Genomic DNA, 27,615 nt, shown 5'->3' with positions numbered 1-27,615 from the left:
ATTTCTTTTTTCTTAAATTAGGTTGTTTTCTGCAGGTTTTACTTAACTTGACTTCTCCTAATAGATGTTTCACACATGCACACATTTCTCTCTGGATGTCGCTGAAAACTACTGTTTGCTCTCAAAACCAATCAGGACAATGATTCCATACATGAATTACTGTCCTCTGCACAAACTTTTACAAGGAACAAATGCTCCCAACTTTATCCAATGCAGACAAACAATGTGTTGTGCATTAGGCCATATGTCATTACTGTTCTATTCCCAGAGGCAACAACGGGATCTCACACACGCACACACACGCACGCACGCACACCACTATCAACACATCTGCTTGCTGTCAGACCTCACCGGTTGTAAATTCAGTGGAAATGGATCCGCTCTCGTTTCCTTTCCTCACACCGCTCACAGACACCTCGTAACGCGAGCCAGGGCGCAGAACCTAAGGAAATAACCCACAGACAGTTTGCACCGACTAATTTCTGCTTCCGTCTTGTTTCATGTCCAGACGCAGAAGGCAGGCAGACGACGCCCAGAGTAGATTATCTAACAACGCAACCAGTTATTGCTGTACTTATTAGTGCGCTGCAACCCTGAAGAGAAATGCCGCTGAGTGATCGGAGCCGCGACCTGGAGACACGACGCCCCACGCACCTGCAGAGAGTACTGGCTGAGCGTGGGCTGGAGGCGGAAGGTGGTCCGTGGGCCCTCTCCTCCCACGAGGCCGTAACGCAACACGATCTGATCGATCTTTGCCTTCGGTGCCGTCCACTCCACAAAGGCCACGGTGTCCGACACGTCCCGCACAATCAGCTGAGTGGGGCCATCAATCACTGCGAAACAAAGGGAAAGGGAAGCCCTGATTGTTACCATTGTTACAAACAAAGCAAATTTTTTGATTGGGGCTCAGTATTAAATTTGTTGCCGTAATTAATTCAAGTTTTCCTCTCGGTGTCAAATTTTCAGGGTCTCGTGCGAGCACATTTGAAGCACAAAGACTTGGAAATTTCACAAATATAGCTATAACTAAAGAAGAATTCAGCTTTGTGGATGAACTTTTTAGTATGTATGAACAAGAGCTTCCCTGCTGCAGCGCCTTGTAGTTTGTATCTATTATTCGCTCTGTGCTCAGCTCTATCTATTGTTTTATGCATCATTAAGCATCTGTTTCTATCTGTTTCTATCTGTTCAACTGACACCCCCATGTGAGAGGGGGAAACAGTTCAAATCTTTGTAAACTGTTGAAATGTTAAACATTTTCTAATGCAAGCAGTCGCGGAAGAACTTGGAAAAGCAGCAGCCTGCCATTTAAAAAAAAGATTTAAGTAGAAATCAATGTTAATGTGACCAGACATTTTTGGTTTGAATCATTACACACTTGCACATTAAAACAGATAAGTTAAAGGATGAAAGCGCACGTCAATCCGCGCTGCTTCGAGCCGTTTGCGGTGTTAAATGTGTGATTTGTTATCAGTAACGGCGTCTTCTGACAGCCGATCATGTAAAAGTTATCAGAGCCGACACACGCTGAGACAACAGCCCTTATCTGCGCAAAAGGTGTAAAACATAAGCCATGATTCAGGTCTCTGCTGGAAAACAACACTTAGCGGAGGTGGAGAGCACGAAACACACCGTGCGCGGCGAGGAAAACACGGACGTCTGACGGAGGAGGGATTCACTCATTGATTTCCTCGCGCGTGCTCACCGTCAAATCATCAGCGCAATTATGAAGACGTTTCAGTCGAGGTAATGGGGTGGTAGAGAATGTGATAATTAGCACTTTATTCATTAACCTGCTAATTAAACTCGTTCCCCAACAGCTATGGCTTCACATCTGTTGCTTTAACAGATGTCTTCAATGCGTAGGTGCTTTCGATCCCAAATTGACGCTTTTCTTATTAAATCCGCCCGCAGGTAAATGAAGCTCAAGGCTCACACTTAAACAAATGAACTGCACGTAGTTATTCAGCTTATAATTAGCACTCCGATTGTGTTTGGAAGTGAAGAAATGTCATTTAATGCTGAGGAGTTGACCGACGCAGCACGACACAACAGACGGTTCATCACAGATGCTGATCAAGTGAGAGACCCCGTGCTGGGCTGCGATGGCATAATTATTCACGATAGCTTGCCCCGGGGAGACACTTTTCACACAGTGAGTGACTTAGGCACAGCACTCTTCTTTTAAGTCGTCTTTGTGCATTTTATTATCTTTTCAGATCTAAATAAGTCCCAGACTCAGCCCTGACATGTTGCAGGTCCACCCTGATCCTTGATGTATTAGGAATTGGCCCCTTGGGTCTCGTCCTAGAAAACATCCCGAGGAAGACGGTCCCTACATCAGCTGCGCTCCCCCCCTCCGCTTCCCCTCCTCGCCGCGCTCCCCGCCGTCTCCGAAGAAGGATAAATCTTTGCTATAAATATTTTACTGCCTTCAAATTTGTCTTTTCCCCTTTCTTTATCCAATAAGGTGTCACGCATTAGGCTGCTGTGAATAGTTGATGAGAGAGTGTCATGAATTGTTAATCGATATTTAATTACAAACCAACGAAATGAACAAAGACCTGACAGGAAATTGATGGTGTTTTGACTGCGGGAAATCAAGAGCATGAATTGTTATGAATGAGATTTGAATTGTTGCCTAAGTAGTGTCATCTGGGAGGGGAGGGTTTGGGGTCGTACCGACTACGTCAAGGTGACTCCCACTGCTTATTTTGTCGCTGCAAATAGCTTCAGAGTGGAGGGAATCTATCTGTTTCGTGTTGAAATGCTTAGCTAACCTACTGAGTGATTGACAGTAAACCAATTAGCAACAATTATGCGCATAACTTAAGACATCTCTGACACAAAAATGTCACAAGAGTTGCTAATTCTTCTCAAAAGTATGTGTTTTCCTCAGTGATAAAAAATAATTTCTTCTGTCAAATGCTGGTCGCGGAAAAATTCACCCCGGAATTAAGAAGTAGATTAGCGGGTTATAAAAATAACCACGCTGCAGTGCAGCACAGTAACATTAATAAGTTCTAGGTCTTTTTCTGCCAGCAGGATAGCTGAAAATAAGTCAGGAGGGTAGCAGGAAAATTAAACATTTTAACGTATGAGCGTTCATTATCCCCAATGAATACGAACAGAGAAGTGGATGTAATCACATCGGTTTTTATGACTCACGGGCTGCGCGATTTATCACAGAAAACAACAAGTGGAAGGCCGGGGCACATCCGCGTGGTTCCTGCACGTCTGCCTGGTTCCTTCCCACAGTCCAGACGTGCAGGTCGGCCGCATTAGATATTTTAAACCAACTGTAGGTGTGGAAATGAGTGTGAATTATTTATTTTCTGTGAGATTTGGAGAGTGAGTTTGGAAAGGTTCCAGCCTGCAACCGCTCAGCATGAAAACAAAAATAGACGCGTGGAAGGGTGTATGATTGATTGACGTTAATAATTTAGAGCTTCTTCTTCAACATACATGTGGTGACGACGGCGGTGACCGGCTGGCTTCGACCCTGGTCTCTGAGCGCCACCAGGTTCACCGTGTACTCCTCGCCCGGCCTCAGGCCGGTCTGCACAAACGAGGTGATGGTGCTGGGCAGCTGCGCCGTCATCCCTCCATCGTTGTCCTGGGAGAAACACAGACAGAGGCAAGTGAGATGAAAAGAGACCGGGACTCGGGCCTTATTGCGCATTGTTTGCATTTCTGAGTAAATGTTAGCAACAGCGTGGCCCACACCACTTCCCTCAGTGGAAACACACTTTACAAGTCAGACACAAACACTCATTCATGCGACTTATTTCCGGGCCTTAAAATCTCTATATGCTGTGGCCTTTTATCACAAACTTTTAAATGGTTTCGGACATTAAATTCCCAAACTGTGGCACTTTGCAAAAATGTGTATGCTCCGGCGATAACTCCGCGGCCATGTTCTGCAGAGGCAGCACTCCGTACGTTTCCAAAGACTTGTCACTCATCCACACGGAGCCCCGGCTATTCCCAGCTGTTCCCAAAGAGCCAGTGTTGCAAATGCACTTCCTGCCGACTGACAGATGTTTACACCTACCGCTTGGTCCGCCATCCCCGAGCGCCCGCGCTCGGGAAGGCTCGTATTAAAACAGAGCATATAACAGCTTGCTGTTTTCTGGAATCAAATCTGTAATTAGGAATGTAATCCATTTAATCACTTCGACTAAATTACCAGGGTGGGCAGTAATGGTAATGTTCCAACAACAAACGGTGTTCAATCTCAATAACAATGCACTTACATGAAAGCGATGCTAAATGAAACAAAATGAGTCGCCATAACCGTATATATCCTCTCTCCTGTGTCATTTCCCTCGTAATTAGTCATCATTCTCTGCACTGACAAGGTCGCTTTTAGTGCTTCGGCCTTAGTATTTTTATTACTCTAATTTCACTGGGACAATGGCGCGACATGAATGTGAAACAATTTAATTGCCCATTCATTCATTTCGGTTATTTACTTTGTTCGTGTTAAACAACATATAATTTTATCTGTCCGTGAAGAAAGTGGTAGACAGCGCCGCTGTTCATCATAACTTTGCGTCCAAAGTGATGATTATAAAACCTATAAAAAGACTTAAAGTCTACTCTGTTCTCAGTCTTATATGTGTTTTTTCACGCCATCATTCATAGTGCATTTAAATAGACAGTAATGGGGAACTTCAAAGCGTCCCCACAATTGTGCTGACATTCAGTTTTCATAAGGAAGAAAGTGGCTCCACTAAAAAACAGTTGACAGTTCAGTTTCTGGATTATTGACTGAATGTTATTACTCAGAGGAACAGCGGCGACATTATACTACACGCTGTGGTTTTTTCTTCTTCTGTCAATTAAATAAGCACAATAATACAGCTCTATTGTCTTAGGCTAAAAGGATTCCTAAATGTTATGTGTACATATATAGTGTAAATATAAACATATGCAGCATGTGGCCTGCATCTCACTTAATCCCACTGAATCAACATAATCTATGAAGAAAATGCTTCATGTATAGAGAGCACTGGAGGTTTGCACGGCCTCATCAAGTGTCCTGACATTTGAAGCACAAAGTTGAGAATCTTCCAGCAAACTCTAATCATGTGTGAATTTCATTTCAGATGAACACTACAACATGAAAAACAAACAAACAACAAGATATACACTACCGGTCAAGTTTTAAAACACTCCAACTTTCGACTCATCAAAGTGACCTTCTTTGCCTGATTTAACATGTGAACACACTGGTTTGAGCTGGTTTGTGATGTGACATCGTTCCACAATGTCACATCACAAACCAGCTCTACAGGGTTAAAGTCTAGAGACTGGGTCATCCACTCCTCGTTTTCAAGCTTTCCTTCTTGTTTTTATCCTGAGGTAGATCTGATATGGTTTAGACTAAAGTTTTGGGCCATTATCTTGTTGTGGGATGAAGCCCTGACCAGCTATTCCAGAGGATACGGAGTGTGGTTCTAAAACACTTGACCGGTAGTGTATACTACCGAATAAAGAACCCATTTGTGTTACTAAACTAAACTGACACGGCCTATCAGCTTGTCTAGGCTTGTTTTTGACAATGGTGGGAATAAATAAGGATTTCTTTTTATCTGAATATACATATAGTCATCAGCTGGGATAGGCTCCAGCTACCCCCGCGACCCTAGTGAAGATAAATGGTAGTAGAAGATGAGATGAGATATATGGTCATCACTCTCCAGGACTGTGATTGCTATTTGGAAAAGTTAACATTAATCAAAGGGATGAGAACGACCGACCTGTACGCACATCGTTGGAGGACGTACAAATCCTTAGATGTTAATAACCATATCCTGAATAGCCAAGACTTAACAGATGTTTTGGGTTGTGCAATTTCACTTTGGAGCTATTAACTGTGCTCCTCCGATTCTGGCTCCAACAAGGTGATAGCAGCTCTGATAGCAGCAGCTAGCCTCCTATTCTGCTCTGTGCTTTTTGCCTCCGGCTAAGAGCCTCGATGTAGTCATGACGTAGGCTGTAAAAGGGTCTATTAAGATTGTATTTAATGGCTGTACATGACCATAATTCTTCTAGATTCTAGATCTAGATATTGGGTGTTCCTCCACAGTACACATCTCTCTAGTCACTGCTCTAGAGTGGGGAGGTTCCTCATTTTCCTGTTTTTGCTCACAGTCAATAATATCTTGGTTAATATTAGTCAATAACATTATCATATGTATATATATATCTTTAGATAAAGAACCTTGCATTCCTTAGGCACTGCACTGCAATCTCTAATCAGTATGAATGCATGAATGAATAAATGAGAGAAGTTTATTTTTAATATGTAAATAAGGAAAATAAACGTTGATCAGGAAATAATACAAAATGCAAATATATCAACATTTAAATATGACTATTATACAAGCATACACAGTTGTAGCAAATAATAATTTAAATGCAAAATAAATATTCTCACAATTTGCAATTTAATTTACATACGCGACTGTGTGTGATCGTGTGTGAGTTGAATTTCAAACACTGTAGCAGCAAAATGAATTTATGAGAAACTGTTAAACAAAAGACATATATTACTCAATATTAAACTTGTATTTAATGGCTGCACTTCTAGAAGGAGTATTGATTGATTGATTGATGACTTTAAAAATGTAATTTCTAACTGAAAGCCCAAAATATAAGATATAAGAAGCTGCAGAGACTAATGGCGGTTTAATGTTGAATAGGAATGTATTTGTCCTGGAGTTCACCCTTTCCTCTCTACCTCTCTGTTTCCTCTTTGCAGGGTGGTGAGTTTTGCGTTTGTTCGCATAGGCCAAAGCTTTCATGCCTACTTCCATTACGAGATTGTCAAAATTCACAATCCCCCACTGCTGGAGTAAATCCACAGAGGGTGGGACTGCCAACTCTTAATATGATTTCCCCCATGGCTTGAGTTAGAGGAGAAAAGCGAGGAGAGACTGAGGTAAGAGCATATACTGAAAAAACGACGGAGACAGAGGTGAAAGAAAAAGGATGGAGGGCAGTTTCAAGAGGCTGGAGATGAAAAGGTTACGGGGCGGGTGGTGGAACAAGAGATTAGGAGGGAAGGGTGAGGAGGACGGAAGATGCTGGAAGAAGAGAGACAGTGGTGATACATGGAGGAAATGATAAACGCATGGAGAGTTAATAGCGCCAAAATATAATTAGGTGGCCCACTGCTATCTTAATTTACAAGTCTTTTATCCTTAAAAGTGCTACAAAAATAAACTGCCCCCCTTCACCAAAAAAAAAATCAAAAATAAAAAATCTTAACATCAGATATGAGGCTTAGTGGCTGGCTGGACCAAAGGATATCTCCCCGGAGTACACCTTAAAGGAGAAAACCAATTACTGTGAGAGGGGAGAAGATTAGAGCTCAGAGAGTACCTGAGTTTACAGCAGGAATTAGAAAGAGAAAGGTTTTTCCTTTTTGGCTATGAACTCGGCCGCGGTATGGCTTTACAGAGGGTTATTCGGGAAAAGAGTTTAATGGCTCATCCATCTAATAGCCAATAAGCTGAAGACAATCCGCTTGTTTAATTTGGTACGGGCTTCAAGCTGAGCAAAAACCCCAAGAAAAAATAAAATCCATACAGTTATTTTTCTCCCCGGACATCCAAAGCCATTTATTGACCGGCATTAGTGCGATTTAGCAATGATTCTTTTCAAGAAGATTTCAAAATAAAAGCCGTACTGTAAGCGGGAGAGCGGGTAAAACCGTTGTACATCTCTTTGCTTTTGTCCTTCCCACACAAGGACATTGCAGTCTGTCTTTTATGCGTTACAGTAGGACGGCGGTGCCGCACAGCCTCACTCTACCTTGGGGATGAAGCTGATCTCCCATCCATCGAAGGAATAGTAGAAGGGTTTCCACTGGACCTCCACCGACGTCTCAGTGATGGATTTGAAGACTAAACTATCCGGATTGGAGAGATCTGGAGAGGTAGCCAGAGATGTATTATTGTTCTTCGGTGACCCACACAGCCCATAAATCTTAACTCCATCGCTGAACCTTTCTCTCGCACATTTCCTCTCTGTTCTGCTACATTCCACTTTATTCATTTCATTTCTGCTCCATAAAACCTTCTGCTCATACTTACTCATAGCAAAATGGTAAAAACAGGCTCCAAGCCAGTCAGCTACTGTAAGTACCCAATTTGTTTTTTTTTTTTCACAGCTAATCAAATACTACGTTTTATTAATAACTTTAGGAAAGAAAACACGATAAATCATGTCCTCACTTAAAGCGGCCTGATCGGAACGGTCCGAATGATTTAAAGACTCGAAGTATTCACTGACCACTGAAATTAAATTCACTTCTCTGTGAAATGGAGGATAATGTTACCAGCTAAGCAGCAAACTGTATGCAGCCACAAATCAGCTGATACAATGTTGTCTTTGATGAGTCAGCGTTCTTTTGGTTAGGATGAAAAGAACTGATGTGTTTCCTTGTCAGACTCTATGACCTGCCACTAAATCATACCAGAGTGTGTGTGAGTGACACTGAGCAGTTGTTAAAGGTGAAAATCACAGAGGAACACGTGTTGGGCTCACTCTATAGAGGGTATGCATGTGACGTCACAGCAGGCGAAGTCTCCGTGGTTACGGCCACTGAGCGGCAAAAAGTGACAGTTGAAGATGAAGATTAGCAGCATCAGTTGAATCGTGAGCTTTAATAGCATCTAAATTGTAAAATTAATCTTAAAAAATGGGGAAGAGCTGTTGTGCAACTGACTGTACCAACGGATTTGAAAAGCAGTCAGAGATATATTTTTACGGATATCTCCGACTGACAAAGAAAAGAGGAGTAAACGGATCGCTGCATTACGAAGAAACAACTGGTGTTGTTCTCATTTAGTGTCAGGTAATATTCATTTATGCTGTATTTTTCGATGAAGTCATTCGTTAAGTTACTTCTTAGGTTGTGTCCTGGCGGGCTGTCAGATAAGTTTGTTAATGTTGTTGTTTTGGCGTAGTTACGGCCGACAATACTTAACTATTTCAGTGGCAACAATAAATAACAATAAAACAATGAACAAAATATTTGCATCACTTTTTGTCATCCTTTTAACGTCTGGTCAGATGCTACAGTATTCTATGGCTAATGCTCTTAGCGTTAGCATCTTTTATTTAGCAACATTTATCATAACTGAAATGACCTAAAACTAACTGAGACTAATCCACTTTTCCAAATCCATACTAGTTGGTGTGGATCTTTGTGAAGCCCATTGACCTTAATTTGATCTGATAATCCACATTTTTTCCCGATCTCGTTCTATTTAACGATACATTTCACCATGTTTTTGCCACTCTGCTGGGCGTAACCTCGGGTGGCAGTGACGTCAGTGCATACCCTCTATTGACACTGAGGAACATCTTTGGGTGAGACAAGTCTGAGAGCATGAGAGTGTGAATGTATGAATGCATGTGCAACATTGGAGGATACTGAGGACATTTTGTGAAAGTAAGAGGTACTGACATATGAACCAAACATAGCTAAACCTCCTCATAACCCCCACCGCACTAAACTTACAGGTCCACACAGTAATGCTTGCAGGAACGCTGATACTGTTGTTAATGACAGCGAACACGTTGATGTTGTACTCCAAGCCTGCTTCCAGCCCTGAGATAGTGCATGTGGTGGTGTTGCCTGGAATCCTTATCTCCATCTGCACACCTGACAGGGAGACAGGTAAAAGGATACAGTGATGCACAGAAGTATAGTCCGTATAAGTTTTCATGACATTTTCTATTAAAGGGCAGCATAGATCTGTACTTACCTCCGGGGCTGCCCGGTGTGTAAGTCACTAAGAAATCTGTCAGCACCACTGACCCCTCCCATTCCAGGTCAATGGTTCGATCGGTCACTCCTCGTACATTCAAGTTCATGGCTGGTGCAACTAATAAATCGACAAAAAAGAAAAAATATATTTGTAATATTTTATCCTGTGGGTTTGCATTCTCTTAATTTCAATATTTAATCACCTTTGTTGTAACATGCTAGGGTACAACATGTGTGATAAAACTGCATTTGCTGGAAATGATTGGCTGAAGCATTATATCCAATCAGTCCACACTGACTCTGACCTTTATTGAGAACCATGTGTTTCTTAGCAGCTCTTGAGGAGCTCAAAGGAAGGTCATACAATCGTTACAAGGTTGACATTGAGCAGAAATGTCCTGCATAAAGTGTTTTTTAGGCTCAGCAGAAAAGATGAAGGTTCATGGATTTACTCATTGTCAGAAGCCTTCATCAAACCTTACATATGCCATTAATTAAGTTCTGATAAAAAGGACACTTTAAAGGACCAGTGTGGTAGATTGAGTGACATCTAGTGGTAAAGTTACAGACTGCAACCAATCTTTGCAAAAGTGTAGGCAAACGTATGATGGTTGACACTTCGACATAAAAATGTCCTCTCTAGTGCTCGATTTGTCGGTCCAGGACTACAGTGGAAGTGGACCCATTTAGTGCGACATATTTCCAAAAATACAATTTGTAACCAGCGCACCAGAGGAAAAAGAAAAATCTATTGGACATTAATGGAAGAGGTTAGAGGTGATTATCAACCATGGCTATTCAAGAAGGACGGCTTCCTGATTCAAATGGCTAAATAGCCTGCGTTGTATCTATGAACATGATCTTGAATATCAATGTCTTTTCAAGAAAGATATTGTGTTCATGGTATATTATTAGTAATATAGTATTGCAAAGTATACAATGGACCAGTCACGCTTACTGTTGCGTGTAACCATGCCCTTCCATTTTAAACCAGGAAAAGCCCTGTATGTATTAATTAAAATCACCCGACAGCTTTATCGCATACTTGAGCAGGCTGCCTTGTGAATGTGCTTTCCAGCCAGAAAAGGAAGCGGGCGCTTGTGGCAGGAAGAGGCTGAGGAGGAGATCGTGAAGCCATAAACCTGAGAGGTGGTGATGAATGCAAATGTGGCTGCATAAGCAAGAGTGTTTACTGCTCCCGCTGCCAGAAAACAACAAAAAGGGGAGGAAGGGAGACAAGTGAAGGACACGACGGAGGAGAAGACAAGACAGAGAGGACAGGGAAAGGACAGGATGGATGGACCGAGGCGAACAGGAGAAGATGTACTAGAAGACGGCGAGTAATTAACAATGAGAGATGATTAAATGAGAGACAGAGAAAGGAGAGAAGGAGTAAAGGAGCAGTGAATGTGACAGTGTGATAAACAACCTCTCACCCCTGTGATACAGGACACTACAGCACAGCACTCAGCCCTCCTCCGGGAACTTTTAGACACTTTAGTAGCCATTTCAGCTACTCTCTCACGCACTCGACAGATGGGAGCTTGTACAGTACGGTAGCTTGTTGATTTCAAAACAGAGGGGACAGCTGCTGCAGAATTCACTTAGCCAAACTTATTTCATCAGTTCAACTCAGCGAGGAAACAAACCAGAAGAGGGACCAACAATCCATAGGGCAGAAGAAGAGGAAGAGTTTCTACTTCAACACTACAGTCCTCAAGTTCCTCAAGGTTACCTCAGATGAGCTGCTCTGAATCCATATACTTGTTTTGAAGAACAAAGATCAAATGCATCACAACCCCAAATTTGTGTGAGACATCTTAGGCGGCCCAACGTTAGCTTAGGACAGTCAGAGGGACCACTGTGGTGGAAATTGTCTGAAAGATCAACTACTTCCACACTATAGCTGGATACAAAGTAAAAGAAGACTCAAACAAGTGAAGGGAGTCCCTACAGAGCCCTGATAAATGGCTTTGTTGTCCTGTGCTAAAGGGGTCAACGAGATAAATGTACAGCATAGTGATTGACCGATTAGATCACTTGTAAACTAACTCAGATGTTCAAGGATTTTATTGTCTCAGTGTCTGGGAAAATTGCAAAGCCAGGCCTCTGGAATGTATTATTCCTTAGGTTTGCTTTTAAAAGGGACCTCGTCTGAAGTCAGTATTCATTGAACTAAGACCTTGACGGTACAACTCAAGAAGAGTTCAGCGCACCATCAAAGGAATCACTTACCTTCAGGTTGCAATGCGCGACAGAATTTCTCTTACTAATTTGCTTAACTGGCTGGACTGATTCTTTTTTGTGTGTGTGTAATATACTGTGATTTGAGGTCGCTGTGCGAGACAGCTTGTTTTGTGTAACGTAGTTGTTGTTCTTTTTCTTCCTTGCACTGGTCTACAATAAATAGTCGTACTTTGTTGAGTTTCAGATTGTGTTTGGCATCACAAACAAGGTCCTAGTCGCATGCTAGATTCAGGATATCTACCAGCTGTTTCTGATGTTTTCTACGAGGCAAAAACATTCGTAAATTTGTCCTATGGCATGTATGAATTTTGAATCTACCATTCTGACAAGTAAATCTTTTGCAGATTCACAGAGTAAAAGGTTTATATATACATACATAGACAAGACAAAAGGAATATATATATACACACACATATATATATACCAGACGGAGGCAACAATACACTAAACCAACCCTTGTTTGCCAGAAACATCAGGTTGCCACTGCCAAACAGATTGTCTCGTGAGAAATGAGAAATGTGCTGCTCTGTTTGTGAATTAAAAAATGTCTGGACATGCTGCACACAAGGAAGAGGAGGGCGAGCGCCTGTGCTGCAAATTTCTAGCAATTCCCGCCCGGCAAGGGGCCTTTCTGCCTGTTGTCACTCTACTCTAGCTTCCTCCCACATCCCTAAGACCTGGGAGGTGTTCACTGCTCATTATTAATGTGTTGTGGTTGTGCGTGTGAGTGTGAACAGTTGTTTGTCTCTCTGTGTTAGGCCTGTGACAGACTGGTGATCTCTACAGGCTATACCATGCCACTCGCACACAATGCTGCTTGGGAAGTGTCCCAGCATGTGACCCTTAAAGGAGAAGCGGTACTGAATAACTGATCGATTGAAGAGTTAGGACGTGCTGTTTAGGAGGAGATCGGGTCTCTTTTGGACAGCGAAATGTCCCCTCCAAAATATACGATGAATGAATTTTGTCATATCATGAAAAGAGAAAACGTATTTTTTGTTTTTAGTGCCGTAAAACTGTTCAGGATATTGAAGAACCTTTGCCACAAGCTACAACACAATTTCAATCAAAACCACATTAACAAGTATAATTACTGCGTTCAGCTGCAGAATTAAAACCAAAATAAATGACACTGAGCATCTTGTGACAATTCAATGTTCTGCTGGGAAATGTTTGGACCTGGCATTCGTGTGGATGTTGCTTAGACATGTACCACCCACCTAGACCAGACCCCATAGCAACAACACTCCTTTATGGCAGCAGCCATCCCCAGCAAGATGCAGCCTGAACAGGCACACACACAAAAACATTTCAGGAAAAACGCAAAAAACATGAAAAATAGTAAAAGGTGTTGATGTGGCCTCTAAATTAGCTAGATCCCAAACTAATCGAGGATCTGTAGGATGCGCTGGAACAAGCCTGATGTACAGATGCCCCTCCCCTCAACCCATAGGACCCAAAGAGCCCCACTAATAACATTCTACACCCTCAGAAGGCCAAAGGAGACCTACACAATATTATTAATGTACAGGAAGGTGGTCATAATCTTATGACTGATCGGTGTATGTTCTCACTCTGCTGAAATTGTCCATGACAAAAACATTTGTTTGTGCCTTTTAACTGCATGGTTGTCAGCTGAGGTGTAGGAATCATATGAGCGTTTGACCGCGCAATGAAGGGCGTGTGTCAAATTTAAAACTGGACACAAAGCTGCTTTATACAAAAAAAAAGACTTCCACGCCGCAACTGTGTCCAAGACAAAAAGTCAAGCTGTTAACCGATAAAGCCGCAATCATGACTGACTCTGACTAGGGCAACAAAATAAAGCAATGAGAAACACACGCATACGGGGCAATATCAAACTTCTCTGTGGTTTTCATACACATATATATATATATATCTTCTGCGGAGCTTCAGATCTGTGTTGCAGTAACAAGAATGGAAATATCACAACCGCAGCACTCAACGGGTGTCTTCAAAACAAGAACGTTGCAGCTGCTCTTCCACGGCGGCGTCAGGATTCAGCGAAATGATTGTGGAATGCCTCCGCTGTAGAGACTGAATGTCACTCCTCAGCGCAAGTTGATCTCTGCTCTGTGGGTGGATATATTTTTATGTAAAGCGACTTTTGCGGAAACCCCACGCCTCAAACATCCCATTTACATTCGGCACCTTCCATTATTTCTCACAGTGGAGAATATAGGCCACCGTAATTGAAGCAAAAATACAAACCGCTTTCTTCGGCTTTTGATAGCATGAAACACTTAGGCCTGTCACCCTACTAGTTACTGGTAATTGAACCGCTTCGTTTTGTATTCAGCAAACTATCTCCTACCAGCAGCGGCTATTTTAGCCTCTAATTACGGAGAAATAAGCAATTCGGCCTATCTCACTTCGCAGATATTAAACTGGAGGGCAGCGCGGAGGAATCAGCCTCAGTAATATGATTTTCCATCCCTGTCTTTTCGATCGCTCGCTCGTCTGCCTGTCCTCATCCGTCACTTCGTTGACAGCTGCCTCCAATGGCGGAGGAGGATCTGATATTTCGGCGTGGAGAGCCGGCTTTGAACAAAGGCGAGCACGGCTCAGAAGCTGTCTCAGCAGCAGCTAATGTGACAGCCCTCTCCCTGGATGAATGTGACTTTTGACAAATGAAGGCTGTTACACCTTCTGCTGTCCAGCAAGTCACGCGCCCCGCCGCTGGCATTCTGGAGCACAGGCGTTTATTTTTCAGGGGGCTGCGAGCGCACTGATAATGCCGGGGCGGAGGAGATGTATACGCCAGAAACATTTCTTTCCATCCAAACACAGGCTGTCGCGATAATTAATCCTCGGTGATAAATTAAATCACCTGCTCGAGACTTTCTATCTATCTTCGAACTTCCTCCTCCCCTCCGTGGCACAAGACAGCCTTACCTATTAGCCGCCCTATCTTTATAAATATCCTTTCCAGGGACGGTATATCCACAAAATGTATCAGCAACAAATGCGAAAATTGCTCCAGTCATATATCAAGCGGAAAGGCCAGAGCTACTATGAGAATTTGCTGCTTTTCTGTGCTTCGCGTAATTGTAAAATTGATAGCTTCGGGTTTAATGTATATATTAGACATTTAGACAGAACAGGATCTAAATGTCATGTATTATTGACGTGTTACAGCACATGACCCCATCCACGGCTAAATGTGAAGAATACCTTGTGGGAAGTGGTCTTATTATTGGTTAAGGTTCCCGATCAAGAGCATAACTCTCATTTTTTCTTGCTTGACGAAGAATGTCAGGATGTTTCGTTTAATAAAGACTGAGCTACGCGACAGTGGCAGGAATTGACGTATGGAAAAATCTCGTGAGTAACAGAGGCACTCTATCTAATGCTCAGGCTTTCCTTTTAAAATAAACCTGTTCCCTTATTCGTGAATTGAGCCCGTACTGTCTGGAGGTCACAGAGTGTCATTCTGAAATCTGTTTAGGCTGGATCCCGGTCGCACCGTCACAGAGTGTTAGGCGAGGACAACTTCTTTGCTTAGAATTTCTGCTTCAGGGAGCTGAACCCTCAAATGTCAGACAAACTACTTTTTGTACTTGCCAACAGTCAGGAGGATCAAACTGATAAGTGCAGCGGAGGATAAAAATTAATAGCCTACCAGAGTTGCAGTCATCCCCGGCGAAGCCGTCCTGGCAGACGCAGAAGCCCTCCTTGCAGACTCCCTTCTTGCTGCAGTTGTTGGCGCAGTACACCAGCGAGCAGTCCTCGCCCACGTACCCGGGCCGGCACTGGCACGTCCCGTTGACGCACAGGCCCTGGTCCGAGCAGTCGTTGAGGCACCTCCCGACCATGCAGTCCTCGCCCGTGAAGGACTCCTCGCACACGCACTCGCCGTCGATGCACAGCCCGCGGCCCGAGCAGTCCGAGGGGCAGCGCGGCTCGGAGCAGTTGTCGCCCCCGAAGTCGCGGTCGCACACGCACTCCCCCTCGACGCACACGCCCTGGCCGGAGCAGTCGTTGGGGCAGCGCGGCTCCGAGCAGTTCTTGCCGGTCCAGCCTTCTTCGCAGATGCAGCCGCACATGTCGAAGCTGAAGCTGCCGTGGCCGCTGCAGCCTGGGACGAAGTCAAAGCGGCCTGGGAGGAAGGAAGGTATGCAGGTTTATAATATGTGACAAAAGGACTTTAAGTGGAAAGAAATACGTGTCATTATTATTGACAGGCCGTCAATATTGGCGAATAATTACATATCACACTCTTAAATGCTACATTGAATAAAATATACTAGAAGATCATGCTGCTATTCTCACAACATTAATTTCTGATCCCATGCATTGCCATGCTCATTGTCGAGTGTGTGCCACAGTGACAGCATCAGGAAGTGTTAGCATGTGCATTACACACTTGCGGGAAAACAAACAAGCGATGGCGTAAAGCCAGCGAGAACAGAAAGAGGTGAGCGACACGTCGTGCATTCTCAAAAGTGTACCACTGGACAAACTGGTGCATCCAAATATGTCCATAGCATCGTCCTCAAATCTAACTTTCTGGGACAGGTTATTAACATTCTGCGTATTTTTGAGACAGCTAGTCTAAATAAACCTTCAATTTTGTGACCGGTTCGGTGCCTCGATGGGGGAAAAACCGCAGTCAAAACATCCATGAAAAGCTTTTTCTTCCCATCCTGCCATCATCCCCCTCGGCTGAGCATTTCATCCTCTTTCCGATTCTGATCGTGACTGCTGAAGATAATCATATTCTCACTACAGAGATGGAGCGTTCTCAGAAAATATTTGAATGGGGCGATGGTGTCAATAGAGCAGATCCTTTAACCATAATATATTCTGTTACTCTACCCTCTCCAGTCCCCTCATATTATAATGGCAGCATCTCCTGAATAGTGAACAAAATATTTTTTTTCGCCGGCATCAAAGGTTCCTCCGAAGCTTTTAGCCCATCAGACTGCGCGGCAGACAAAAAAACAAGCTGCCCTTTAGCATCAATATTCTGCTGCCGTCCGTCTCCTGTTTCCTACCTGGTTAATCTGTAGCGCTGCTATTCTCAGGCAGCCTGATCAAATTTTCTCCTGACGTCCTTTGTATCGTTGCTTTTAAATACTCGGCGCACGTGGCGTGTATAGACAATAAACAGACAAAAACTTCCTGTATGCTTTGTGGCAGTGCACTCACCCATGGCCGAGCTGTCCCCACAGCATCCAGATCCACACTGAGCCCTGAGCATGGACACCTCTCTCTCCAGCATCTCGACTCGGGTGGCGAGCTGCTGGATCGTGGTCGTCGCCGGACAACCGCACGCTGCTTTTGGGATGTTGATGCGGTGAGTGAATGTTACCTGAGCAAGAAGGACAGTTGTTTGTTTTTTTTTTTAAATCTATTTTCAAGGTTTTGGTTTCAGGGACTGACGACTGGCTGTCCGTCCTCAAAGTGAACAGAGTAAACACGGCAACAAGCCCACAGACAGTTTAGCTGTGAAGTCTGTGAGGGAGACTGTAAAATGTGTAGTCGCATTTCGCTGAAAAAGTGTGCCCTTTTGGAGCATCCTAAGAATATAGGCTGACAGAAACAACTCGTTTTCAAATCAAGCGGGAGCAGAGGAGCGTTACCCAGCACTTTGAGTCGTGTTTGCGGCCACCAGATGAAGACATTCGCTCTTTTAGCTCTGTTTTTGCTCCTTATTTTCCTTCTTTAGCTGCCAAATGCTCCACTAACTACCTGTCTGATGTTTGACGCTGGGTAACTACAGTGGGTTTTTACAGCTTTTTCTTTTTTTTTCCCTCTGAAAACTGCTGCAGAAAAGGTCCATGCTTTTAAAGAGGTGAGGGTTTGCCAAAACAGCGGTTGCCAGCAAGACAGCTTAACGGTGGGCTGACGCGAGCTATCAGCTCTGTAAACCCAGAAGACGTCGCATAGCAGTGTGATAATTATCTGTGACTCCGTCACTTTGAGCCTCCCCTTTCCAATTACCACATTGTTTTCACATTATCGCATTTTCATCAACTCCTTTTGGGCTGAATTAGCAGAGAGTGAACGGCCACGTTACCAGTCTGCACAGGACCAGTTACTAAACGATTCTAACACATCCCTATAAATGTTTGGTGTGAATATGATTTCTTTAGTAATTATTCACTTTTCCCATTGGCCTAATCCCTCAAAAAAGTAAGCAGCTTACTTACACCGATCAGGCTTAACATTATGACCATCTTCCTAATAGTGTGTAGGTCTCTCTTGTGCCTCCAAAACAGTTGTGACTCATCAGAGAATGGACAGGGGTCTTCTGAGGGTGTAACGTGGATTTATGGATCATCCCGCAGATTCTTCGCTTCCAAATTTTTCTATTATTATTTTCAGATTTGGTGTAAAAATAATGTCTCGGAGCCACTGAATGTGTGTGGGCGAGGCCGACTCCTTCCATCCCAGCAAAATGGCCCGCGTGGCCAGGAGTGAGGAAAAGGAAATCATATGGCGCTCAGTGGAAGTCATTCGGAGAACCTCGTCCCCAGAAGAACCAAACAGAGCAATCACAGGGTCCGGATCAAGATTGCAGTTGAGGGCACAGCCAATACATGGGAAAAGTGTTGCGTCCCCTGGTTTGAGTTTGCTACAGGTGGGGGGTATTGTGCAGGTATATGCTGGCTAATTTGGATGTGGACATATGAGCTTAATGAACCTCTTTAAACTGTATTAGGCAATGTCTTGCACAGAGTTGAGGATTTATGGATTAATTCCAGGACAGAGTATCAGCAGCTATCGAATTCCTTAGGTCACGTTCCCATGCCCTCCTGGTACCGTCCAACGTCAAATGCGACAACGCAGTGACCTTTTGATATAATGTTGAGAGCGCTCTCACAGATACTGGATTGAAGGGGAGAAGTGTGTCAACTGGATTAGGACCAGGTTTGTCAGGAAAACATGGTAACGTGACGCGTCAAATCCCTGACCTGTAGATAACGAAAAAAGTGAGTTTTGGGCAAATGAAATTTCTTTGAAAGTTCCTCGGAGGAGGAGAAACTGTTATCCTTGAATAAGCCTGAGAATTAACTGATGCCTTTTTTTATGCCATCCCACAGATTCTTCATCTGTTTGGGATCTAGTGAGTTTGGGCAGTTTTTCATGTTTTTTTTTTTTTTTTTAGTTGCTCCTAAAAGCGTTTTTGTGTGTGTGTCAGACTGCATCCTGCTGGGGATGACTGCTGCCATCAAGGAGTGTCTAAGTAAGTGTCTAAGCTACATGTCTAAGTAACATTCACAAGAATAAACACTGGGCCCAAAAGTTTCCCAGCAGAACATTTAATTGTCGCAATATGCTCAATGTTATTCACTTCTCCTGTCAGCGGTTATAATGTTGTGGCTGATCGATGTATCTACCGTTAATTACACACAAATATAATATGACTTTATTCTACCTGACTGTCAGCATCCAGCGTCTGCTCAGTGTATTCTGTCGGTCCGACTGGATCCACTGGACCCTCCATAGAAGGCCTAGATCCCAACTCGCCACGAGAACCTAAAAGATGAGCAGAGTAGGTCTAAGTTAGTATGATTCCAACAGTGTACAACATAAATACACACACACATACATACTATATTAAGTTTCTACCAAAACACTTAATCAATAAGACGACCTCACCGTCAGGTGGTCCGGAGGCATCCAGGTCAACGGAGCACAGAGACTCCAAGGGTACATTGATGTTGTAGACGTGGTTAAAGACCACAGGTTGATCCCGCAAGGTCTGGTTGGCTGAGGAAGCCGAGGAGGGCTGATCCCCCCCCGGGGTCTGCCTCCTCACCCTGGTGGTGCGCACCAGCTTGTTGTCCCCTGACGGAGCAGCGTGAGCGGCGCCCTGGAGCGAAACACAATATGAAACAAAACAACACCGCACGTGGTTCGGACTCGGGGGATCCCACTAGTTTTTGTCCTTTGTGTCTTGAGTTTATTAAGCGGCGGAGTGAAGACTACGAAAAGAACCCGGGGGAGGGGACGCGAAACAAGATGACACTAATAATAGAGAGTATGAAGGATTTCTTCACCGGCTGCAAAACTCACAAAGTGATTCTGACATTAAAAATTTGGGTTATTTTCAAAAGACTGTGATGACAGCTGAGTCTTTTGAGATTGTGCCTTCTTTGTGGCAGACAATTCAGAAAGAAAATCTAATATTTAATGTGAAGGCAGACAAACTCTGCCGGGTCAACTGAATAGCTACTGGATTTAATGTCTTACTGAAAACTTTTACTTACTTTTAAAAACAAAAGTTGATTCACAGTTTGTTTTATTTTCTACATCAGCTATAAATGGCATATCTTTAAATGCTAACACAGTGCACAGTGAAACTGAGCCTTACTCACAAGCAAAATAGCGCACACTTAACTAGTTACTGTAATATGTGGGCTACATATAACTCCATGGCCTTATATACACCATATTATACCAGTTCTCTTTTTATATCTTTCTTTCATGTCCATTATATCCGAGGGAATCATCGATAAGTCAGTCGGAGACACAGCCAAATAACGTGCGGTCGGCCAAGACTGATTAAATCTGCGAGGAGCGGTCGTCACTGCCAAAGACTAAAGAGAAATGAGAAGCCCGCAATTGTCCATTTGTGTTTGACACACCTCCACACCTGCCGCCTGAGAACTGAAAGCCAATTCACGCGGGAACATTAGGGTATAAAGGTGTTCGACTGCAAAACCTGAGAGCGTAATGGCTGAAACCGTATAATAATAATAACCGAGCCTTGCGCGCAGGCAGCCTGAATCATTACTTCTGTTAGATACTCGAGCTGGCCAGGATAGAATTTCTGTGGATTTGTGCCCAGAGCCAAGTGATTAACATGGCTGCCAAAAATAGTAGACTGGAAATAAATAATGAATATTAAGAGGAAGAAGAAGAAGGAGAAGAAGAAGAAGAAGAAGAAGAAGAAGAAAAACCCTGTCGACAGTGTTGCTCAAGAAAAAAAAAATAGCTATTCTGCCTGACCACTTTTACCTGTAGAGCAAGAAGGAGAGTCAAAGCGATGGTCCAGCTAGCTGTGGACGCTGTGGCCCGGTGAAGCTGCCGTGCCAGTGGCATGCTGGGAACAAACCTCACCACCCCCGTTCACGTGCACCTGCGGAAAGATGAGAGGATAATGGTGAAGTGGGGATGTAGCTTCAGCAGAAAACAACTGGTGCCAGGGTGAAACATGGACCCATGTACAGTCTACATCTGTCCATACTGTGTGTGTGTGTGTGCGCGTGCAGGGAGTCCCACTACATTCAGCTTATCCTCTGTAAATGATGAATAAATGTCTTTGATCTGATGTGAAATAATTGGCTTTAGAATGAAAAAGAAACTCTTCCAGGGATTAGGGCGTCGACTGAGAACCTTTGAACGGATTTGGCTGCGCAGTACCAAATATTTGATCTTCCCACTTGGGAGCAATACAGAAATATTGCTCAGGGAGCGAGATGACAGATGGATTTCGGCGGAGACATGGTTTGAGCGATGCTCTTGTAATCCCCTCTCCATTGAGAAGGGAGGCGAGAGAGGGACAGACTGAAAATAAAAGCCGCACAGACGGGGAAAAAAAAAAAAAAAAAACGAGATGTGGATGCTTCGCACAGACGTGACAGAGCCGAGTCGAAGTTTAATTTATTGCGTTTTAGTAGACCTACAAAGGATTTTATCATGCCGGTGTCTCAACACGTTTTTAAATGTTCTCTTCATTATCCTAAGCTTAATTCTCTTTAATTATAACACGTTTGAGGACAGAAGCCGGGAACGGAAATACTTAAAGAATAATCTCTGAGATGAGCCTCCGTGGCGCGTGTACTCGCAGCCCTCTGGTATCACAACAGTGCATCTCATGTTGCTGAAGCAGGCTATTGCTCAGCTGGCATCTTTTGTGAGAGTCAGATCGTATCACGCCTACCTGGCCCCGGCTTGTTTGATCTTTTAGGATGAAGATGATGAAACATCAGTGTATTTGCACATAAATGAGAAACAGAGAGACTCCAGTGTGTGTGTGTGTGTGTGTGTGTTAGAGAGAGAGAGAGACATGCATCAGACAGCCCGGATGGTCTCATTCAGGCAAAATGAAATGTTTTTTTTGTTTTTTTTTCAAATGAATGCATACTCAATGTCTCAGACTTCCGGCTCTCATAGTGCAGATTTTTCACACAGTCACACCTCACTTTTCAAGGCCTTTTGTGCTTACCTGAGCACATCCCTATGACAAATCTATTCGTGTTTGTGTACATGTGTGTGTATGGTTGTGCGTGTGTGCGTGAGCAGAACCGCTCCCATAAGGAAGGTTGACACACGCGATATATCATAAAACACCCACTGGACAAAGACAGTCCGTCGTACGTTACAATCCACAGCGCGACTCCCGCTTCTAATGTTTATAAAAATGACTTTGGCCTCGCTGGAACTGACTCCCAGCCAGTGACGTCCGCTCTATCCGGAGGAGATGGAAAAGGTTCTACTTTGAAAGCTTCCCTCAAGCATGCTGCTGCTGCTGCTGCTGCTGCTGCTGCTGCTGCTGCCTGACAAGACGGGAACCATTTAACTGGTGAATTCACCAATCAAATGGAAGGCATGAAGATGATGAAGGAGAGAGACGGACAGAGCCGAGTGGAACTGTCCGGCTCTCAGCTATTAACCAGAGCGGTGTCCCCATTGGCTAGTTTAAAAGAGACAGTGAAGACCTCCTTCAAAAAAAAAAAACATAATGACCAAAAATGTCTCTATACACACACAGTTTACTAGTAGATGTCATACATACACCGATCAGCCATAACATTAAACAGGAAAAGTGACTATTTTTTAGCTAAGTCCTTTCTGTGTGAATCAGTTTTCATAGATGATATATACTCAACCTGGCCTCCAAATTCACTAGGTCCCAAACTGATCAAATATCCCTGGGATGTAGTGGAACAAGTCTGATCCACAGAGGCCCCTCCCCTCAACCAATGGGATTCAAAGGCCCCCGACAACAACATCCTGTTTCCAGACACCACAGGACGTCCTCAGAAGACCCATGTCCATTCTATGATGAGTCACGGCTGTTTTGGAGGCACACGGGAGACGTACGCGATATTAGGAAGGTGGTCGTAATGTTATGCCCGATTGGTGCACTGCACAGTTTTAATAATAAGAACCCCAGAAAGCAGCTCCGCAACTGTCACCAGGAGGATGTTTTGTTTTATACGCGAGCTGGACCGGTACGGAATATTTGATGCCAATCAAATCCAAGAATATGATGATTATTACGAATCAACAATAAACATTTAATTCGTCTTTAAGGGCTGGTAACTTTCAAATAATCCTCACAGGTTTCATTTGAAGCTAGTTTCCACTTAAGATCCTATAATACTTTCTTTATACTGGGGTAAGCATATAATTCAGTGTGCAGACCTGACAACAGTGTTCACATTGCAGTGTTTATAGTATGCTCTCTAAGTAAATGCTCTCTGATAGCCACTGAATTTAACTGCTGTGCACTAACTGGACACGGTCTGAATTTTACCCATGAGGAGAACCAAAAAAACTCAAAATGTCTGTTTTAGTGCCTATTTGTCGGCTTTGAACTAACTACCTAGCTTAATATGAACTTCAATTTTTAGAAATAAATCTGATATAATCCAAAAGTAGGTGGTGACACAATAATTGTAAAATACTAACACATGGGGTTCTATTTTAAACCTGTTTCTTAGCCTCATTGAATGAAATCGGGCCTATCATGAGGCCAAAGTGTCATGTGACCTTTTCATCAGAGATAACATGGTATGCGTGCAAAGTGACTTCCTTTAAGGCAACCCTATATGTAGTGTAACACTGGTAGTGATGAAAGTTTGAAAGAGGTTCAAAGTCACGAGATTATACTTTAGTCCCTGGGTCATGGTGCAGGCCGATGCCCACAAGCGTTAAGACGCACAACGACACAAGGTTTTTCACGGAGGCTCAATTAAGGACGGACCCACTCATTCAGAGTCAGGAGAATCATCATGCTCCAGGCTCTAAAATCTGGTTTAATTTACTCACTTTCTTCCAGGAGAGAGAACACATGCACTTAGAGGAGAGCACGAGGCGGCACAAAACCAAACACAAGCTTTCAAATCACGTAATACAGCATTCAGAAACATACACGGTAGTGCCTGCACCTAAAAATATATATATATATATATGTATATATATATATATATATATATATATATATACAATATATATATATACATAAAAAAACACAGTCTGTGTCATGTATCAAGTGTTTTAGTCATCTATTTTCATAATGGTCCACTTGCACTGATGGGAATTAAATCTGTCAGCATGAACAGTGAACTCATTTAGCTCCGCGACAAACTGTGCGTTCCTTCATTCACAGGTAAACATCCCATGCATGTATTTGCATCCGCACGCATTTAATGACAAAAGCTCTGAAACAACGCTGCCAAATTTATGTATTACCTGGTGATTTTCTTGAGAGAAATTGGATGAGCCCCCCTCCCCCGCCCCCCGCGAGGCTGAAATGAAACTGCCTGTTCCAATTATAATAAACCAACAGGGTACAGTATAGAGCCTACACGTTAAGGAGCCGCACCGCAAAGCATCCCAAACTGAAAAATGAATTGCGAAGGAAAAAAAGAAAAAAATAACAGCACACTTAAAAGTTAGACATTAAAAAGAATCGCTTTGATCTCGTCTTACTAACTTTTTCCATCTTTGCTAGATTACATTTTTTCTGTGAGGTGAGCTTTCGATTTTTCTTTTTGTCCCGAATATCTTTCATCCGCAATGTGGTTTACGGCAAGTGAGTCGATATAAAAAGAGAATTGAATCTAAAAAAGAAAAAGAAAAAATGCACAGTGTAATTACAGTGAGATACTAATGCGTTTTGTTTTTACCATGTGGCTCAGGAAGACTGAAGGTGGAGATATATCTTGTTTTTGTTTCGTTTTCTGTAAAAGAACAGGTCCTAAATAACAATCAAACATAAACAATATGTATGTAAGATAATTATTGAATCATTAACCGAAGCTAATACTTAATATTTTGTATTATTTTATTTGATGGATACTTCAACAACATAATTGCATGTGTAATAACGCATAATGTAATATAATAGTGCTCAATAATGCAGTATTAGTCCAATGTAATGATTAAAAATAATTTATACAAGTCATTTATACAAGTGCAAGAAACAAAATATAAAAAGTATATATAAAATTTCAAAAATATAAAACCCTTGTTGTAGTTTGTGCTTCTAGATACCTTGATTTAATTGCTTAAGATTAGTACTTGACAGCGATTTCAGCTGAGAGGCAGCCTGACTAAAGCGACCACCAACGTTAACAGCATCAGAATAGAACAGAAGCTCATCACTGCAGCCTCAAACAAACCCAGTGCACTTAAAACTGGATCGATAACCTGACGCCTGGGTCCGCAATTCTCAAATCATCTTCATATCACATTCATTTAGACCGTGGCTAATGTTCATTATGCGAGTATCCAACAGTGGGTTGCAACGGAGACACAAGACACGGCTGCTGTAAATAAGTAATTATCAAAATATAACAACGAATTCAACATGTTGGACGTGGGTTTGGATGCTAGTTGCTCTTAGCTGGGATACAAACACAACCTCCTCTACAGGTTCAGTCCAGTTGAGACTTAGTGAACAGTTTTCAGAAGAGCACAGCAAAATGTACAGAAAACACATCAAAAAATACAAATACAAGTAAACTAGCTTTATAGTTTAGTATAATACTTCAGACAGAATTAAACCCTACCTGAGGACTGAACAGTTTCTCTTTAAATATGTGGGGGAACATTTAAAACAAATATATAAAAATGTCTAATCAACCAAAGATTTTGCGACCCTCTCCCTGCAGTATCTGAGCGGCCCCCCTTGTTGAAGACCTGTGCTCTAGATGCCTGTTTTCACAGACGTCATGTATGAGTCATGGCGTTCTGTTGAAGCTCAAACTGAGAAGCGTTATGGTCAAAGTTAAAGTCTGGCTTTGAAGGAGGTCAAAAAGACCGACGCCAGTGTCAACAGAATTCCACGGCTCACTCCTGGTTTTCATCTGAGGAGTGAAAACTTGTCCCTCTCTGATTCTTTAACAAAGAAGCGACAAAAAAAAAACGGTCGACGGTCGTTATTACCACCAGAAATATTACCAGCGCTGCCACGGCTTGTGGGAGTATAATGCGCTCGCAGCTCTTCACTGAAGCTGAGTGGATGGCAACGTCCACAATTCGGCTCCCGTGGGCTTTTCTCTCAAAACGCGCTGCGTCTACACCTGGCAGAGCGCAATCTGAGGCCCTGCATAAACGCGCCGGTGTCATCATCTGCCTCCGTTATAAAGACCGGATTTAATGCAGAGTGTGATTCATTTGGACAGGTTTCGAGCCGGCCTACGTGACGACGGGAATGATTGGAAATTAAAATGAGAAATATAAGGGCGAGCCATAGCAACTAGAGAGACGCAGCAAGCTAGAGAAACATCACAACATGATTACGGAAAGGAGTGAAGTGATTAAAGGGGTTAAATAATTATATGAAACAAGACACGTGAACTGAGGAGAGGTTTAAGACATATATATGTATAAAAAGAAATAACAACGCTGAAGAAAGAGAAGAAACTAAACTAAACAAGCCTCTCTCAGCCAGCTGCATCATGAAAGAGGAGGCAGCCGGTGAACACCCCTCTTCCCACTCACGCCTCATGATCACAGTCTCTCTCTGGGAAAAAAAAACAAAAAAAAAAGTGCGTGTTTTTGTGTGTTTTAGCAGTTAAAGCCACACAGGAGATTGAGATCTCTGTAGGATTATTATGGAATGAATTCACATCGGAAAGCTTCATTAGCTCTCTCTCTGTGGCCACGGGGCCTTTTTAGGCTGTTTTCTCCTCACTTAGTGTTTGCTTAGCGTCTGCCCTCCAGACACATGTCTCAGTGTGGGCATGTCTCCTCTGCAGCCCAGAGGGGACAGTTGACTGTGTCCAGGAGTAAAGAGGAGGACAGTTAACACGTTTATCGTGGTCTGTAATGCAGCTGCTGTGGTGAGTTCCAGCGTGGACCTCGCCGCCGCTGCCAAAGCAAAGAGACGCGGCCGTGCAGAAAGACACCGTGATCGAGAGACGTCTGTGCAAAGAGAGGCTTCAGATGCTGCTTCTGGTTTAAGACGCCGTCGCTTTCAGGCCTGAGTCGCTACCAAGAGGCACCGAACATCCATCCGTGGAGCGTCACAGTGCTGCGTCACGACGTGGAGAGAGGATAGAGGAGAGAGGGGATCATTTCCTGCCGCTTTTCTCTTTTGGATTTTATTCACTTCTTTCAGAAGAATCACCTTTGCTCCGCGCCGGTCCGAGTCCTCTTGTTTGCTGCTCTCGTTTCTCATTATCTCGAGTTGTCATTTTCACCCTCTTCTTTTATCTCTCTGACAGGGTTTTCATTTTCTCTCTTTCTCTGAGGATTGTCTTTATCCCACAAGTTTTTTTTTTTATCATTATTTATTTTATTTCTTTTCCATCCCCCAGCCCCAGCTCAGTAAATCTGAGATTCTGTTTTCCAAGCTAAAACCCACATAGCGG

At 43.2% G+C, this 27,615-nt stretch overlaps 1 protein-coding gene across 3 annotated transcripts in view; it reads right to left on the bottom strand.

Annotated features, from left to right (window-relative positions):
* The window catches only part of tnr (tenascin R (restrictin, janusin)), a 162,526-nt gene that overhangs the window by 46,498 nt on the left and 88,413 nt on the right, over positions 1-27,615 (bottom strand). For all 3 annotated transcript variants that reach the window (XM_047590240.1, XM_047590241.1, XM_047590242.1), the window contains exons 4-14: positions 21,026-21,146; positions 19,664-19,877; positions 19,440-19,540; positions 17,207-17,369; positions 15,678-16,154; positions 9,786-9,905; positions 9,539-9,682; positions 7,825-7,940; positions 3,466-3,616; positions 655-833; positions 352-442 (exon numbers count right to left, since the gene is read on the bottom strand). In XM_047590240.1, the coding sequence (XP_047446196.1) occupies positions 352-442; positions 655-833; positions 3,466-3,616; positions 7,825-7,940; positions 9,539-9,682; positions 9,786-9,905; positions 15,678-16,154; positions 17,207-17,369; positions 19,440-19,540; positions 19,664-19,877; positions 21,026-21,109 (1,840 nt within the window). In that variant the 5' untranslated portion in view covers positions 21,110-21,146. The remainder of the gene's footprint in view (positions 1-351; positions 443-654; positions 834-3,465; positions 3,617-7,824; positions 7,941-9,538; positions 9,683-9,785; positions 9,906-15,677; positions 16,155-17,206; positions 17,370-19,439; positions 19,541-19,663; positions 19,878-21,025; positions 21,147-27,615) is intronic.

Source organism: Mugil cephalus, chromosome 7 (assembly GCF_022458985.1).
Source record: "Mugil cephalus isolate CIBA_MC_2020 chromosome 7, CIBA_Mcephalus_1.1, whole genome shotgun sequence".
Taxonomy (NCBI): domain Eukaryota; kingdom Metazoa; phylum Chordata; class Actinopteri; order Mugiliformes; family Mugilidae; genus Mugil; species Mugil cephalus.
This window is presented reverse-complemented; position numbering and strand designations above follow the sequence as displayed.